This window comes from Anomaloglossus baeobatrachus, chromosome 3 (assembly GCF_048569485.1).
Source record: "Anomaloglossus baeobatrachus isolate aAnoBae1 chromosome 3, aAnoBae1.hap1, whole genome shotgun sequence".
Classification (NCBI taxonomy): domain Eukaryota; kingdom Metazoa; phylum Chordata; class Amphibia; order Anura; family Aromobatidae; genus Anomaloglossus; species Anomaloglossus baeobatrachus.
The window spans coordinates 26,549,293-26,565,442 of NC_134355.1; the positions used below are offsets into that span (position 1 = coordinate 26,549,293).

General features: G+C 55.3%; 1 protein-coding gene across 2 annotated transcripts in view; it reads right to left on the reverse strand.

The window, feature by feature from the left end:
* The window catches only part of TP53BP2 (tumor protein p53 binding protein 2), a 55,193-nt gene that overhangs the window by 36,283 nt on the left and 2,760 nt on the right, over positions 1–16,150 (reverse strand). For both annotated transcript variants that reach the window (XM_075339072.1, XM_075339071.1), the window contains exons 2-3: positions 13,166–13,262; positions 1,526–1,673 (exon numbers count right to left, since the gene is read on the reverse strand). In XM_075339072.1, the coding sequence (XP_075195187.1) occupies positions 1,526–1,673; positions 13,166–13,192 (175 nt within the window). In that variant the 5' untranslated portion in view covers positions 13,193–13,262. The remainder of the gene's footprint in view (positions 1–1,525; positions 1,674–13,165; positions 13,263–16,150) is intronic.

Sequence of the window (16,150 nt, forward strand, 5' to 3'; positions counted from 1 at the left end):
GGTCTAGTGTAGTAGAGGGGTTCACTGGGGGATCTTGGTTAGGGATGAGGTTAACACTAACACACACTGTTCTGGTGGTCTAGGGTAAAGGTGTTTAATGCATATTATTTTGGTGGTTTAGATTACTCAAAGGTAGAGTTGAGCGGACTGCCAATAATCCGGGTCCGGCGGATCAGGGGCGATGTTGACAAAGAAGTCCGGATCCGATCCGGAATCCGGCCCCATATATGTCAATGGGGAGCAGAATCCGGGACGAGAACGAGAGGGGAAAAAAAAAAAAACAAAAAAAAAAAAAAAAACAGCCGAATCCGGATCGTGCACCCGGAATCCCGCGTCCGGGTCGGACTCTGATCTGCCGCTCAAACCGCGCAGATCCAGATTTTGCTGGTCCGGATCCGCTCAACACTAGTCAAAGGGTTCACTGCCAACGATCCTGGTGGTCTAGTGCAGTGGAAGGGGTTCACTGCCAACGTCCCAAGTAGTCTAGTGCAGTGGAAGGGGTTCACTGCCAACGTCCCAAGTAGTCTAGTGCAGTGGAAGGGGTTCACTGCCAACGTCCCAAGTAGTCTAGTGCAGTGGAAGGGGTTCACTGCCAACGTCCCAAGTAGTCTAGTGCAGTGGAAGGGGTTCACTGCCAACGTCCCAAGTAGTCTAGTGCAGTGGAAGGGGTTCACTGCCAACGTCCCAAGTAGTCTAGTGCAGTGGAAGGGGTTCACTGCCAATATCCCAGGTGGTCTAGTGCAGTGGAAGGGGGTTCACTGCCAATATCCCAGGTGGTCTAGTGCAGTGGAAGGGGGTTCACTGCCAACGTCCCAAGTAGTCTAGTGCAGTGGAAGGGGTTCACTGCCAACGTCCCAAGTAGTCTAGTGCAGTGGAAGGGGTTCACTGCCAATATCCCAGGTGGTCTAGTGCAGTGGAAGGGGGTTCACTGCCAATATCCCAGGTGGTCTAGTGCAGTGGAAGGGGGTTCACTGCCAACGTCCCAAGTAGTCTAGTGCAGTGGAAGAGGTTCACTGCCAACGTCCCAGGTAGTCTAGTGCAGTGGAAGGGGTTCACTGCCAATATCCCAGGTAGTCTAGTGCAGTGGAAGGGGTTCACTGCCAACGTCCCAGGTAGTCTAGTGCAGTGGAACGGGTTCACTGCCAACGTCCCTGGTGGTCTAGTGCAGTGGAACGGGTTCACTGCCAACGTCCCTGGGGGTCTAGTGCAGTGGAACGGGTTCACTGCCAACGTCCCTGGTGGTCTTGGGCAGTGGAAAGGTAATGGCAGAATCCCAGGTGGCAAGAAAGACTTTGAACATATAGCCCGACAGTGTGAGTGAACCACTTGATACCAGGATTCAGAGAGAGATCCATTTGATGTGACTGGGCAGAGTAATTAATTAGCGCTCAGCCTGATCACTAACAACACAGTTAGTAATCTGCAAACTACCAATGGCATCTACTGCTCCAGCTCTGATATATGTAATAGTCTCCATGTTACTGGCCTATATGATCCCTGGTTGTCAGTGGTCAGTCGTACGTACCTGTGCCCCGCCATACTTCACACAAGTGGCAGTCTGTCTCTCCGGGCTCCTTGCACAACTCTACTACATCTCGACAGGTGGTTTCGGGGGTGACGGGCACCTCGCTAAAATGCTGCTCGTTGTTACTCAGGTACACCGTGAGAAACATCTAGAAGAAAAGGAAAAACCAGGTAAGTGGCAGCCACGAATATACGGCACAAACGGGGCACCAGTCACTGTACCCCTGTCCTGGAGCTGCGGGGGATGGACTGTGACCAATGTCTCCCCTCTACAATGGAGCAAGGAGGACGCCCTGGAGCCAAGAGAACAAACATTTACTGCAATTTGGTTTTCCCCTTTGATGACTCTGAAAATTTTTGTTACTTCGCTACTGAAAAACGGACTCCACCCCCCACCATAGATCGAGGCTTGTGTGATGCTCTGCTGATGGTCTGCACATAAACAGCTCAGAAAATACACAATACACAGTATGGAAATATTGGCCTGAGCGGAACGGTGTAAGCAAACAGATATCGTCAGCACAGGAGTGATCCAGCAGGAGCCGCGGCAGCAGGACGGCACCCGGGTGGCCGTGAGGAGCCGCGGCAGCAGGACGGTGGCACCGGGTGGCCGGGAGGAGCCGCGGCAGCAGGACGGTGGCACCGGGTGGCCGGGAGGAGCCGCGGCAGCAGGACGGTGGCACCGGGTGGCCGGGAGGAGCCGCGGCAGCAGGACGGTGGCACCGGGTGGCCGGGAGGAGCCGCGGCAGCAGGACGGTGGCACCGGGTGGCCGGGAGGAGCCGCGGCAGCAGGACGGTGGCACCGGGTGGCCGGGAGGAGCCGCGGCAGCAGGACGGTGCCACCGGGTGGCCGGGAGGAGCCGCGGCAGCAGGACGGTGCCACTGGGTGGCCGGGAGGAACCGCGGCAGCAGGACGGTGGCACCGGGTGGCCGGGAGGAACCGCGGCAGCAGGACGGTGGCACCGGGTGGACGGGAGGAGCCGCGGCAGCAGGACGGTGGCACCGGGTGGCCGGGAGGAGACGCGGCAGCAGGACGGTGGCACCGGGTGGACGGGAGGAGACGCGGCAGCAGGACGTTGGCACCGGGTGGACGGGAGGAGACGCGGCAGCAGGGCGGCACCCGGGTGGACAGGAGGAGCGGACACATCTCACCTTTACTGTATGCTTTGCACATGGGAAGGGAAGAGGACAGTGTAAACTGCAGCCGTTGGCCACCATTTAAGTGATGAAGGGTCCCTTGGGCCAGAGGCGGCAAAAGGGGGAAGCGGCGGGCGGCAAAAGGGGGAAGCGGCGGACGCCAGGGGCGGCAAAAGGGGGAAGCGGCGTGGGTCGGAGCGTAGCGGTATTACATATGGTGTCTGTTGCTGGCTCGGCAGTCACTACAGCTCTATATTATTATTTCCCGATACCAGATAAGCTGCACGTTGCAGGGCGGCTGTACACACTGACACGCGGTGCGACACAATGTAACACATTGTATCTTCCCACGGGCAATGATGTAACCAGTAACAAGGAAAATAGTGGTGCCGGCGTGAGTCATAACCCGGGCACCGCCGCCTGATAACTGGTTCTTCCTGTCCTGCTCTATCGGGATCACTGCCCTATGTGACAGGAAGACTCCTCATCCGGGATATAACGCAGTAATACCCAAGCTATAAATACGGGGAAAACTGGCAACAAAATAACTCAATACGGCCTAAGCCATCAGGACCAACAAATCCTGCAAGTGCCATTGGTCCGGCTGCTGCCCCCCTCCCCCCACAGTCCTACAGCCAGTCTCTAAAGTTGTAAATACCCCATAATGAAGGGGGACGCAGCGCTGGTAAAGAATTCCCAACACAGCAACCCCGCAGGCCGCCCAAGGTACTGCAGCTGGCTCCATTCACTCCCTCAGCCCCTTTATTCGCAGATTTGGGGGGGCTCCCACTGCTCATAATGGAAAGGGGGGACTAGGACGTGTCTTCAATCACTGTATAGTGAAAAAGATATTTCTATTCCTCACATTTCTCACATTTCTATTCCTCACGGGTACAGAGATCTCTGCTTGCTGTCCGATTAGAAGAAATTTCGTTTCCAGGCTGAAAACGTGTCCTGTGCAAAACCTTCTCACAGATGAGGGTTTGCTACAATTGTATCCAGTCGGAGATTTTTAATCCACAGATCTCAGACTATTTTAGAAAGCTGCAGAATTCGATGCAGGAGGATACATAACCGATCATTAAAGGGTCATTTTAAAGGGGCGGGTGCTGTGAGCAGGACTGATTAGAATAGGGCTGCAGGTTTCCTGTGGATAGTACAGGCAGTTCTGGGTGGTGAGCGCAGGTCACACTGTGTGCTGTGTACACACCAGGCTTATCTACGTGTCAGACATTCCAGGAATAGCTCTGCGCAGGAGGAGAGCGGTACACGAGGTCCACACTGCTGCACCGGAGTACTGCGCCCCCACCCCCATCATCAGAGCAGGAGGAGAGAGGTACACACTGCTGCACCGGAGTACTGCACCCCCGCCCCCATCATCAGAGCAGGAGGAGAGAGGTACACACTGCTCCACCGGAGTACTGCACCCCCGCCCCCATCATCAGAGCAGGAGGAGAGAGGTACACACTGCTGCACCAGAGTACTGCACCCCCGCCCCCATCATCAGAGCAGGAGGAGAGAGGTACACACTGCTCCACCGGAGTACTGCACCCCCGCCCCCATCATCAGAGCAGGAGGAGAGAGGTACACACTGCTGCACCAGAGTACTGCACCCCCGCCCCCATCATCAGAGCAGGAGGAGAGAGGTACACACTGCTCCACCGGAGTACTGCACCCCCACCCCCATCATCAGAGCAGGAGGAGAGAGGTACACACTGCTCCACCGGTGTACTGCGCCCCCGCCCCCATCAGAGCAGGAGGAGAGAGGTACACACTGCTCCACCGGAGTACTGCGACACCGCCCCCATCATCAGAGCAGGAGGAGAGAGGTACACACTGCTCCACCAGAGTACTGCGCCCCCACCCCCATCATCAGAGCAGGAGGAGAGAGGTACACACTGCTGCACCAGAGTACTGCGCCCCCACCCCCATCATCAGAGCAGGAGGAGAGAGGTACACACTGCTCCACCGGAGTACTGCGCCCCCGCCCCCATCATCAGAGCAGGAGGAGAGAGGTACACACTGCTCCACCGGAGTACTGCGACACCGCCCCCATCATCAGAGCAGGAGGAGAGAGGTACACACTGCTCCACCAGAGTACTGCGCCCCCGCCCCCATCATCAGAGCAGGAGGAGAGAGGTACACACTGCTGCACCAGAGTACTGCGACACCGCCCCCATCATCAGAGCAGGAGGAGAGAGGTACACACTGCTCCACCGGAGTACTGCGACACCGCCCCCATCATCAGAGCAGGAGGAGAGAGGTACACACTGCTCCACCGGAGTACTGCACCCCCGCCCCCCATCATCAGGGCAGGAGGAGAGAGGTACACACTGCTGCACCAGAGTACTGCGCCCCCACCCCCATCATCAGAGCAGGAGGAGAGAGGTACACACTGCTCCACCGGAGTACTGCGACACCGCAACCATCATCAGAGCAGGAGGAGAGAGGTACACACTGCTGCACCGGAGTACTGCGCCCCACCCCCATCATCAGAGCAGGAGGAGAGAGGTACACACTGCTCCACCGGAGTACTGCGACACCGCCCCCCATCATCAGAGCAGGAGGAGAGAGGTCCACACTGCTGCACCAGAGTACTGCGCCCCCCACCCCCATCATCAGAGCAGGAGGAGAGAGGTCCACACTGCTGCACCAGAGTACTGCATCCCCACCCCCATCATCAGAGCAGGAGGAGAGAGGTACACACTGCTGCACCAGAGTACTGCATCCCCACCCCCATCATCAGAGCAGGAGGAGAGAGGTACACACTGCTCCACCGGAGTACTGCACCCCCACCCCCATCATCAGATCAGGAGGAGAGAGGTACACACTGCTGCACCAGAGTACTGCGCCCCCACCGCCATCATCAGATCAGGAGGAGAGAGGTACACACTGCTCCACCGGAGTACTGCGCCCCCACCCCCCATCATCAGATCAGGAGGAGAGAGGTACACACTGCTGCACCAGAGTACTGCACCCCCGCCCCCATCATCAGGGCAGGAGGAGAGAGGTACACACTGCTCCACCGGTGTACTGCGCCCCCACCCCCATCATCAGGGCAGGAGGAGAGAGGTCCACACTGCTCCACCGGAGTACTGCGCCCCCCACCCCCATCATCAGGGCAGGAGGAGAGAGGTACACACTGCTGCACCAGAGTACTGCACCCCCGCCCCCATCATCAGGGCAGGAGGAGAGAGGTACACACTGCTCCACTGGTGTACTGCGCCCCCACCCCCATCATCAGGGCAGGAGGAGAGAGGTCCACACTGCTCCACCGGAGTACTGCGCCCCCACCCCCCTTCATCAGGGCAGGAGGAGAGAGGTACACACTGCTCCACTGGAGTACTACACCCCTATCAGGGCAGGAGGAGAGAGGTACATGGTCAACACTGCTCCACCGGAGTACTGGGACACCGCCCCGATCATCAGGGCAAGAGGACAGAGGTACACAAGGTCCACACTGCTCCACCAAAGTACTGCACCCCCCACCCCCATCATCAGGGCAGGAGGAGAGAGGTACACACTGCTCCACTGGAGTACTGCACCCCGCCCCATCATCAGGGCAGGAGGAGAGAAGTACACGAGGTCCACACTGCTCCACCGGAGTACTGCACCCCCACCCCCATCATCAGGGCCAGGTTCTCCCAAAAATCCACAGGAGGGTAGGCATGGGCAGCACAAGGCAGGATCAGGAGAATTGGTGCAAGTGGGTTCAGCTTGATATCCTGTGGGCGTTCAACTCTGGTTTGGGGGGTTTTTTTGATTTTCACAAATAAGTGTGTTAATACGGTTTTGTCAAAATTTCTGCTTCCTTTCCCCTTTCAGCACAGAATCTGCAGCTGCATCCCCCTCCTTCCACTTACACCATTACAATGGACAGGGTCTTGGTGGGGACACGTTTACTGAACAGAAATCTGAGCAATAAAAAAAGGGAACTATAAAGTAGACACCATTTTCCATTTTGGCTTTTACAGGCTCTCCGTTTCCAGCACATTAAACTTTGTGGTGGTCATAAAAAGATAACGGAGTGACAAAATCCCCGTCAGGACATCACAAGGAGCCGACTGACGGATGCTCAGTTGAAGGGAATTTCTATTACAGGTTTTTGTATGTTGTAGGGGCTGAGAGCCTGATTCCTGTGAGGTGTCACTTGCTGGCATTTTTCTACAATCCCGGTTTTCTTTGCTGCAGATCTAGCAGAGCCCAAACTGATGAGCTGTGTATAACCCTGCCCATACCTCAGAGAGCTGCTAATCAGTGATGGGAGAAGGGTTACACCCAGCAGGACTAGGAGGCACCAGACATTGGTCCTGTAGTGAATCTCCTGCTGAGAAAACACTGATTGTATTGAAACAGCAACATGGTTTAGTAAGTGACACATCGCTGGAATCAGGGTCTCAGGCCCTATATCGTGCTGATCTCAGATTACATAGCAAAAACCTGCTGACAGATTCCCTTTAAAGGGACTGTCAGCAGGTTTTTGCTACCCAATCTGAGAGCAGTATTATGTAGGGGCTTAGACCCAGATTCCAGTTAAGTGTCAGTTACTGAGCTGGACGGACTAGTATTTCTCTGCGCCTGGTGTCTATGGCTCGCGAGGCCTGAGATCAGGAATCTGCATGGCTCGTGTTAGTTCTGCACATGGTCCAGTGCCCGGCTCAGACCAACGCCGGCTCGGCTCAGCTACGTGGAGTGCAGGAGGAGAGGTTCACAAACGGGGAGAATTGTTTCCAGCTCTAATAGAAGTGCCTTTTTTTCCTTTCAATTGTATCTAAGGAAAAACCTATTGTGTGAGGCTGATCGTGTTTACCGAGGAAAACAATGGCGCTTGGCAAAAAACTAACTGCAGCTGGTGACATTAATGGGTCCTAACAATGGCTCCTAACAATGGCTGCAAAATCCCAGCTGTGGGAAGCAAAAGGATGAAAACAAACACAGCCATTCACTGACAGCAAGCAGAGATCTGGCAAGGAATGGAAGATCTGCAGATCTGTGCTGGAGATTCGCCCAGCGCCCTCCGATAGTGACACTTTGCAGCATGTTAACGACCCCGTCAGAGCTGTAGTGTATATAGGCAGCTACAGAAGCTGGAAATGCCCTTTATTTATGGTCCCACATGACTGAGGCCCCAATATAAAGGGCATTGTGCGAGGAAACGCTTTTTATATCCTCCCTCCATTAATCAATGGGATTAATCAGCCTCCTGCAAGAGCAATTATAGGTCAGCACAAAGAAAGCTGAAGACCGACATCAGCCCTAAATCAAGGAGACCCCCACAGCTCCATGGGGGGGCAACGTCATCCACCGCTCCTTATACAGCACTGTCCCTGAAGGTTTATACCCTATAGATGGGAAACCGCAGGGAGGAAAATCATCCCCGCTGCCCCCAAATAGATCAGTCAAAATCCACCTGAAAGTGTATGGGGTCTCTGGATATTATCAGATGGGGAAGAAAGGGGTCGGGCAGTGTGTAGTTTGATGCCCAACACTTCATTATTCAATAGACAAGTCTCTGCCAGAGGAGTCTGACGGCAGCTTTCTCCACTCTCCTGGGTAGGGAGGGAAGTGTCCCCATCCCCCTATCCCGCTCCCCTCCTCAGGCCACTGGTTTATAATGAGGAGGTGGTCCGGACCTGCACCGCACCGGCCCCGGAGGCCACCGCACCGGCCCCGGAGGCCACCGAAGGACACAGGTACTCACTGTCCCATTAGTTGTTGTGTACACAGGAATCCCAAATACACCCCTAATGTCCTGAGACATCATCACCTACTGTAGATAAGAGGGGCTCGTATTGTGTACACAGCACTACTGCACACAAACACTGACAGCACAAAGCTGCCAAAATCTATAGGAGCAAGAATCCATAGGAAACATATACTTATCTATTATAGAGAGAAAAGGAGACTATCGAATACAACCGGATACACATCATACAGAGCAACACCAAGAACAGGAGCAATGGAGGAGGCAACGAATCACAGACACCCTCTACATGCCAATCATCATAAAGAAGTAACATACATACTGTATAAAGCAGAGTAACTAGACATTACTTATCCTGCATTATACCCCAGAGCTGCACTCACTATTCTGCTGGTGCAGGCACTGTGTACATACATTACTTATCCTGTATTATACTCCAGAGCTGCACTCACTATTCTGCTGGTGCAGGCACTGTGTACATACATTACTTATCCTGTATTATACTCCAGAGTTGCACTCACTATTCTGCTGGTGCAGGCACTGTGTACATACATTACTTATCCTGTATTATACTCAAGAGCTGCACTCACTATTCTGCTGGTGCAGGCACTGTGTACATACATTACTTATCCTGTATTATACTCCAGAGCTGCACTCACTATTCTGCTGGTGCAGGCACTGTGTACATACATTACTTATCCTGTATTATACTCCAGAGTTGCACTCACTATTCTGCTGGTGCAGGCACTGTGTACATACATTACTTATCCTGTATTATACTCAAGAGCTGCACTCACTATTCTGCTGGTGCAGGCACTGTGTACATACATTACTTATCCTGTATTATACTCCAGAGCTGCACTCACTATTCTGCTGGTGCAGGCACTGTGTACATACATTACTTATCCTTCATTACACTTCAGAGCTGCACTCACTATTCTGCTGCACACACATCTTGTAATGACTGTAGTAGTAGTAAATGACATGGCGTTTCAGGTGCAGCTTTCCCCTTTATGTCCCGGTTTCACCTGAGATCAGGACACACTGGCGATTACATTACACTGGCTGTTGCATACATTGATGGTTGCAGCTTGTTATGTAAAGTGGTTTAGCCCCTGGTATTGACAATCAGCTGATCACAGGACTGAGCACAGGAGACGTGTCCTGACAGTACTGACCCCGCACAGATGAGTGGATTCTGATCCGTCCAGTGAGGGGAGGTGACCGGTTCTGTGGGCTTCAGCTCCCTTACCCTGTACGGATCACATCTATCACCTAAACTGCAGGGACCCGAACACTCATCACGGGAACAGCAGTGACATCACCAAGAGTCCTCATTATGCCATACAGGGGATGAATGAAATGCGGAGAGGAGAGGACGCCGGGGGGGCAGAGCGGCGCTCCTCCTCGGAGAGGACGCCGGGGGGGGGGGGGGGCAGAGCGGCGCTCCTCCTCGGAGAGGACGCCGGGGGGGGGGGGGGGGCAGAGCGGCACCCCTCCTCGGAGAGGACGCCGGGGGGGGGGGGGGGCAGAGCGGCGCTCCTCCTCGGAGAGGACGCCGGGGGAGCAGAGCGGCGCTCCTCCTCGGAGAGGACGCCGGGGGGGGGCAGAGCGGCGCTCCTCCTCGGAGAGGACGCCGGGGGAGCAGAGCGGCGCTCCTCCTCGGAGAGGACGCCGGGGGGGGGGGGCAGAGCGGCGCTCCTCCTCGGAGAGGACGCCGGGGGGGGCAGAGCGGCGCTCCTCCTCGGAGAGGACGCCGGGGGGGCAGAGCGGCGCTCCTCCTCGGAGAGGACGCCGGGGGGGCAGAGCGGCGCTCCTCCTCGGAGAGGACGCCGGGGGAGCAGAGCGCCGCTCCTCCTCGGAGAGGACGCCGGGGGAGCAGAGCGCCGCTCCTCCTCGGAGAGGACGCCGGGGGGGCAGAGCGGCGCTCCTCCTCGGAGAGGACGCCGGGGGGGCAGAGCGGCGCTCCTCCTCGGAGAGGATACCGGGGGCAGAGCGGCGCTCCTCCTCGGAGAGGACGCCGGGGGGGCAGAGCGGCGCTCCTCCTCGGAGAGGATACCGGGGGCAGAGCGGCGCTCCTCCTCGGAGAGGACGCCGGGGGGGGGCAGAGCGGCGCTCCTCCTCGGAGAGGACGCCGGGGGGGGGGCAGAGCGGCGCTCCTCCTCGGAGAGGACGCTGGGGGGGGGGGCAGAGCGGCGCCCCTCCTCGGAGAGGACGCCGGGAGAGGACGCCAGGGGCAGAGCGGCGCTCCTCCTCGGAGAGGACGCCAGGGGCAGAGCGGCGCTCCTCCTCGGAGAGGACGCCGGGGGCAGAGCGGCGCTCCTCCTCGGAGAGGACGCCGGGGGCAGAGCGGCGCTCCTCCTCGGAGAGGACGCCGGGGGCAGAGCGGCGCTCCTCCTCGGAGAGGACGCCGGGGGCAGAGCGGCGCTCCTCCTCGGAGAGGACGCCGGGGGCAGAGCGGCGCTCCTCCTCGGAGAGGACACCGGGGGCAGAGCGGCGCTCCTCCTCGGAGAGGACACCGGGGGCAGAGCGGCGCTCCTCCTCGGAGAGGATACCGGGGGCAGAGCGGCGCTCCTCCTCGGAGAGGATACCGGGGGCAGAGCGGCGCTCCTCCTCGGAGAGGATACAGGCGCTCTCTTGTCACCCTGTATTGGGCAAATCTGTCAGTAATAAACAGTTCTGCAACTTTGTTATGCCTTGTTCTTCAATTCCCCATTTATTAAAATTCTGCTAGCCAATCAGTGAAAGGGAAATCCTCTATCTCCAGAGTCTGTTCCAGTTAGATCTAAACTTTCAGTTTCGGAACACAAAGACAACAGTTTTGCCTTTCACAAACAGCAAGCAGAGATCTTAAGCCTATTGACAGGCTCTCAAGGCATGCTGGGAGTTGTAGTGATCTGCAGCCACAGGATGGAGGTCACTGTTGTATATTAGGTGGCGAGATTTATGCCTACGGAAGAGCTCAGAAACTATTATATCCCTCAATCTTAAGATCTCCGCTTGCTGTCGCTGAAGAACAAAACTGTCTTTACATCCACAGACAACACCAGAATAAATCATGTCCAACAGGCGCGACTGGGACAGATTCAAGAGCAAGAGAGGCAGTTCCCTTTCACTGCCAGCAAGCAGAGATCTTAAAAGACGGGGGAAGCTGAAGTGCAAAACATTGCAAAGATACAGTTTTGTCTTTCACTGAAAGCAAGCAGTGATATTTAGAATCAGAAAGTTTCAGAAGAATAATATACAAGAGTGATCTACAACCAGCGGGGAAACAAAATCCCAGCATGCACAGAGCCTGCAGGTGTCAGGGCATGCTGGGAGTTGTAGTTTTGCCAAATCCGGAGAGACTAGTGATCTGCGGGCAGGATTAACCCCCACAGCAGGATTAGATCAGTCGCTGGCGGAGTGGACTTTACTCTCCCACAATGCAGTGCATTTTTCAAAGCGATCTTGGCTTTCAGCCGATTATAACTTTTCTGCTCAAAAACGACAACACAAATCGGAGTTTTACGTCTTCATCGGACGCTCGGATCATTCGGCTACAAAGAATGAGAATTGGTTCTTTTTATACCATAGCCCCCGATAATAACCGATCACAGGAGGTCTCTCCGCTCGGCCCACCAGCAATCAGCGACACTTGGCAGTAAGTGCTCAGTCTCCCTCCAACACTCCCCCCACTGTGCCAGGCACGTCACATGGGTGGTCTCAGCGCACATCTGATAGTTTCCAGCCGTGACCTGTCAGCCAATATCTACCTATTCCTCCCCTCCGAGCAGACACGACGGTAACCTGCGGATAACCCCGGCCGCACCCACCATGACCGATTTATAGAAAGCTCTTCTGCTCTTCATATCTATCTGGACAAATTCCTGAGCCCCCGAGACAGAGCTGTACGGGACCACGTATGCAGCTGCCATCGTTATACAGGGCAATGCATGCTGGGATTTGTAGTGCCACAGCAGCATAGAGTAATATTTGGATTCAGGGATCAGCAATGCTACAAGCACTGAGATGGGATACATTGGTGTTGGCTGGTGCATGATGGGAGGGGCATCGCACCATCACTGGTGGTCACCAACACAATGTAGGACAATGCAGACCCCCAACCCTGGACATTTACATACCAAAGCCTGCAACCAGAAACAATACCCCAGAGACCGGGGGACTGAAGAGTGAGGTGGGGTCTCACCTGACACTACAGAGACACCTGTACTGCTCAAGCATAGGGGGTATGGAGGTCACAAAGGAGGTCTATTAAAAATCACCCCCATACACCAGACAGTGCAAAGACTGATAGCAGCGTGACCGTGTATTACATTCAGAATAATACCAGCCTAATGTCACAGACAGCATCATATAAAGACAGCCCACCGCGGCGTACCCGCAGGTAGCGCGCCCCCAGCCCCACCGCGGCGTATCCGCAGGTAGCGCGCCCCCAGCCCCACCGCGGCGTATCCGCAGGTAGCGCGCCCCCAGCCCCACCGCGGCGTATCCGCAGGTAGCGCGCCCCCAGCCCCACCGCGGCGTATCCGCAGGTAGCGCGCCCCCAGCCCCACCGCGGCGTATCCGCAGGTAGCGCTCCCCCCCTCCACCGCGGACGTATCCGCAGGTAGCGCTCCTTCCTACCGCAGCATATCCACACGCTGCGCCCGTCCCCACCACAGCATATCCACACGCCTCCACCCCTCTCCACCGCAGCTTATCTGGATGCTCCCCCCCATTGTATCTAGAGGCCCTTCCCTCTACCCCCCATTGCCGTAGCTGGGCACGCGCCCCCCCCCCCCCCCCCCATGTACTCACCGGCATCATCTTGGCTCCGTACCGCATTTATAGAGGTCACAAGTAAAAATCAGTCACAGAGAAGTAGTGATGGGACCACGATCATTCAGGAGATTGGACCCTGCGGAGGAGGAAAGGAATAAATGAGTGCCACCCCCATCATACCAGCCCTGCCATGGATAACATATGACCGGGGATGATAAGAGTTGTCACCTTCACGTCTCCCCCTGGTCTATTTTTCTGTGAATGGGAAAAATTGTGCATCAGATCAATATACAGTATACAGTATGTTCCCATTCACTAACAGCAAACAGAGATCTTAAATGTTTAAGAATTGATACATAAAGTAAAAAGTAGCAATCATTTATACGCAGAACCACTACATCCACTCTATGCTGATATTTGGGTGCAAATCCTTACACCCATCATCAAGATCAACCACTGATCTCCGTCCAGGTCATGTCTAAAGGCCCAGTCACACACAACGACTTACCAGCGATCCCGAAAACGATGCGACCTGATAGGGATCGCAGGTAAGTCGCTGGGAGGTCGCAGGTGAGATGTCACACAGTCAGATCTTACCAGCAATGCAGGAACAATACAGGTCGCAGTATCGACCTGTATAACGATCTCAGCAGTCGCTGTGACCCTGTCACACAGTGTCACACACAGCGATGTGTCCTGCCCAGCAGTCACTGTGACCCCTGTCACACAGCGTCACACACAGCGATGTGTCCTGCCCAGCAGTCACTGTGACCCTGTCACACAGTGTCACACACAGCGATGTGTCCTGCCCAGCAGTCACTGTGACCCTGTCACACAGTGTCACACACAGCGATGTGTCCTGCCCAGCAGTCACTGTGACCCTGTCACACAGCGTCACACACAGCGATGTGTCCTGCCCAGCAGTCACTGTGACCCTGTCACACAGTGTCACACACAGCGATGTGTCCTGCCCAGCAGTCACTGTGACCCTGTCACACAGTGTCACACACAGCGATGTGTCCTGCCCAGCAGTCACTGTGACCCTGTCACACAGTGTCACACACAGCGATGTGTCCTGCCCAGCAGTCACTGTGACCCTGTCACACAGCGTCACACACAGCGATGTGTCCTGCCCAGCAGTCACTGTGACCCTGTCACACAGCGTCACACACAGCGATGTGTCCTGCCCAGCAGTCACTGTGACCCTGTCACACAGTGTCACACACAGCGATGTGTCCTGCCCAGCAGTCACTGTGACCCTGTCACACAGTGTCACACACAGCGATGTGTCCTGCCCAGCAGTCACTGTGACCCTGTCACACAGTGTCACACACAGCGATGTGTCCTGCCCAGCAGTCACTGTGACCCTGTCACACAGCGTCACACACAGCGATGTGTCCTGCCCAGCAGGACATCACCTTTGAAGAAAATGGCCTGGACCATTCTGCAACGACTAGAGATCTCACAGCAGGGGCCTGATCGCTGGTAGGTGTCACACATAACGAGATCGCTAACGGGATCGCTACTGCGTCACCAAACGGTGACTCAGCAGCGATCTCGCTAGCGATCTCGTTATGTGTGACAGTACCTTAAGCTGTAGTGGGACATAAAAGTGATGGCCCCCCCGCAAAGGCACCTCCAATCTGATAACACCCAACCCCCCAGTGGCCATATAAATCCTTCAGTAGTAATTTGCAAAGTGACCCTTTGTTTTATGGAGGCAAAACAAGCCAATCAGCGGCTCAGTATAATGGCAGGTGTATGCCGGAGCTTACTGATTTTCCATTACATCCATATACGAGGCACAGCAGCATGTACGGACCCCACAGAGCAGCACATGGAGCCCGTATAGTGTGCCGCCATATGATGCTGCTATGTGAAGCCGTATTTATTCTATATATCTGCAGCTCTGACTCCACCATTAGAGGCTCCATCGCGGATATCATCACGTCCATGGAAGGACCGAGGGCAGCACTACTCACCCCGCAAAAACGGGGGGCAGCAATGGAACAGATCGGGCACAGCGTAATGGAAGCCACAAGGGCAAGAGCTGAGCACAATCCGTCCAACGGAGAAATAAATAAACCACTTCTTTTTTTGTTTTTACTTCAATCCGTAACAATGACAGCAGAATTTATGATCAATTAATCCGTCAGCCCCGACTACCAATAATACACCGAGGGCCCAAACCATCCACTGTGGGGAGGTGGAAGGGGTTAATTCACTTTTCTTTTTTCGGGTAATTGTTGACATTTTTATGGCAAATTGTTGATAATTTTTATGCAGTAACAAACTTTTTTTTTTTTTTTTACATTTTAGAACAAAAATGTGCATGTTTTGTTAAAATCAGTGCAATGCTGTGCAACAAAAAAGACTGCAATTGACGAATTAGCCAAAAATGTCTAGAAACCCCAAAGCCTCCCTGCATGGGCGAGCGTGATAAAAGAACAAGCGAGCAAATATAAAGAGGGCTTAAAGAAGGCGCAAATTAAGAGGAAAATAAGGGGCAAAAAAAATAAACACCAAAAAGATTCAAATGCAATGATGAATCAGGTCCGAAGGGTCTCTTGGAGATTACAAGGGGGAGGGGCCCTGCTCTCGTGGTCCCCCCACCTCACCAACCTGCTCTCTCCATCCCCCCACCCATCCTCACCAACCTGCTCTCTCCATCCCCCCACCTCACCAACCTGCTCTCTCCGTCCCCCCCCTCTCCTCACCAACCTGCTCTCTCCGTCCCCCCCCCTCTCCTCACCAACCTGCTCTCTCCGTCCCCCCCCCATCCTCACCAACCTGCTCTCTCCGTCCCCCCCCATCCTCACCAACCTGCTCTCTCCGTCCCCCCCCCATCCTCACCAACCTGCTCTCTCCGTCCCCCCCCCCATCCTCACCAACCTGCTCTCTCCGTCCCCCCCCCCATCCTCACCAACCTGCTCTCTCCGTCCCCCCCCCATCCTCACCAACCTGCTCTCTCCATCCCCCCCCACCTCACCAACCTGCTCTCTCCGTCCCCCCCCCTCTCCT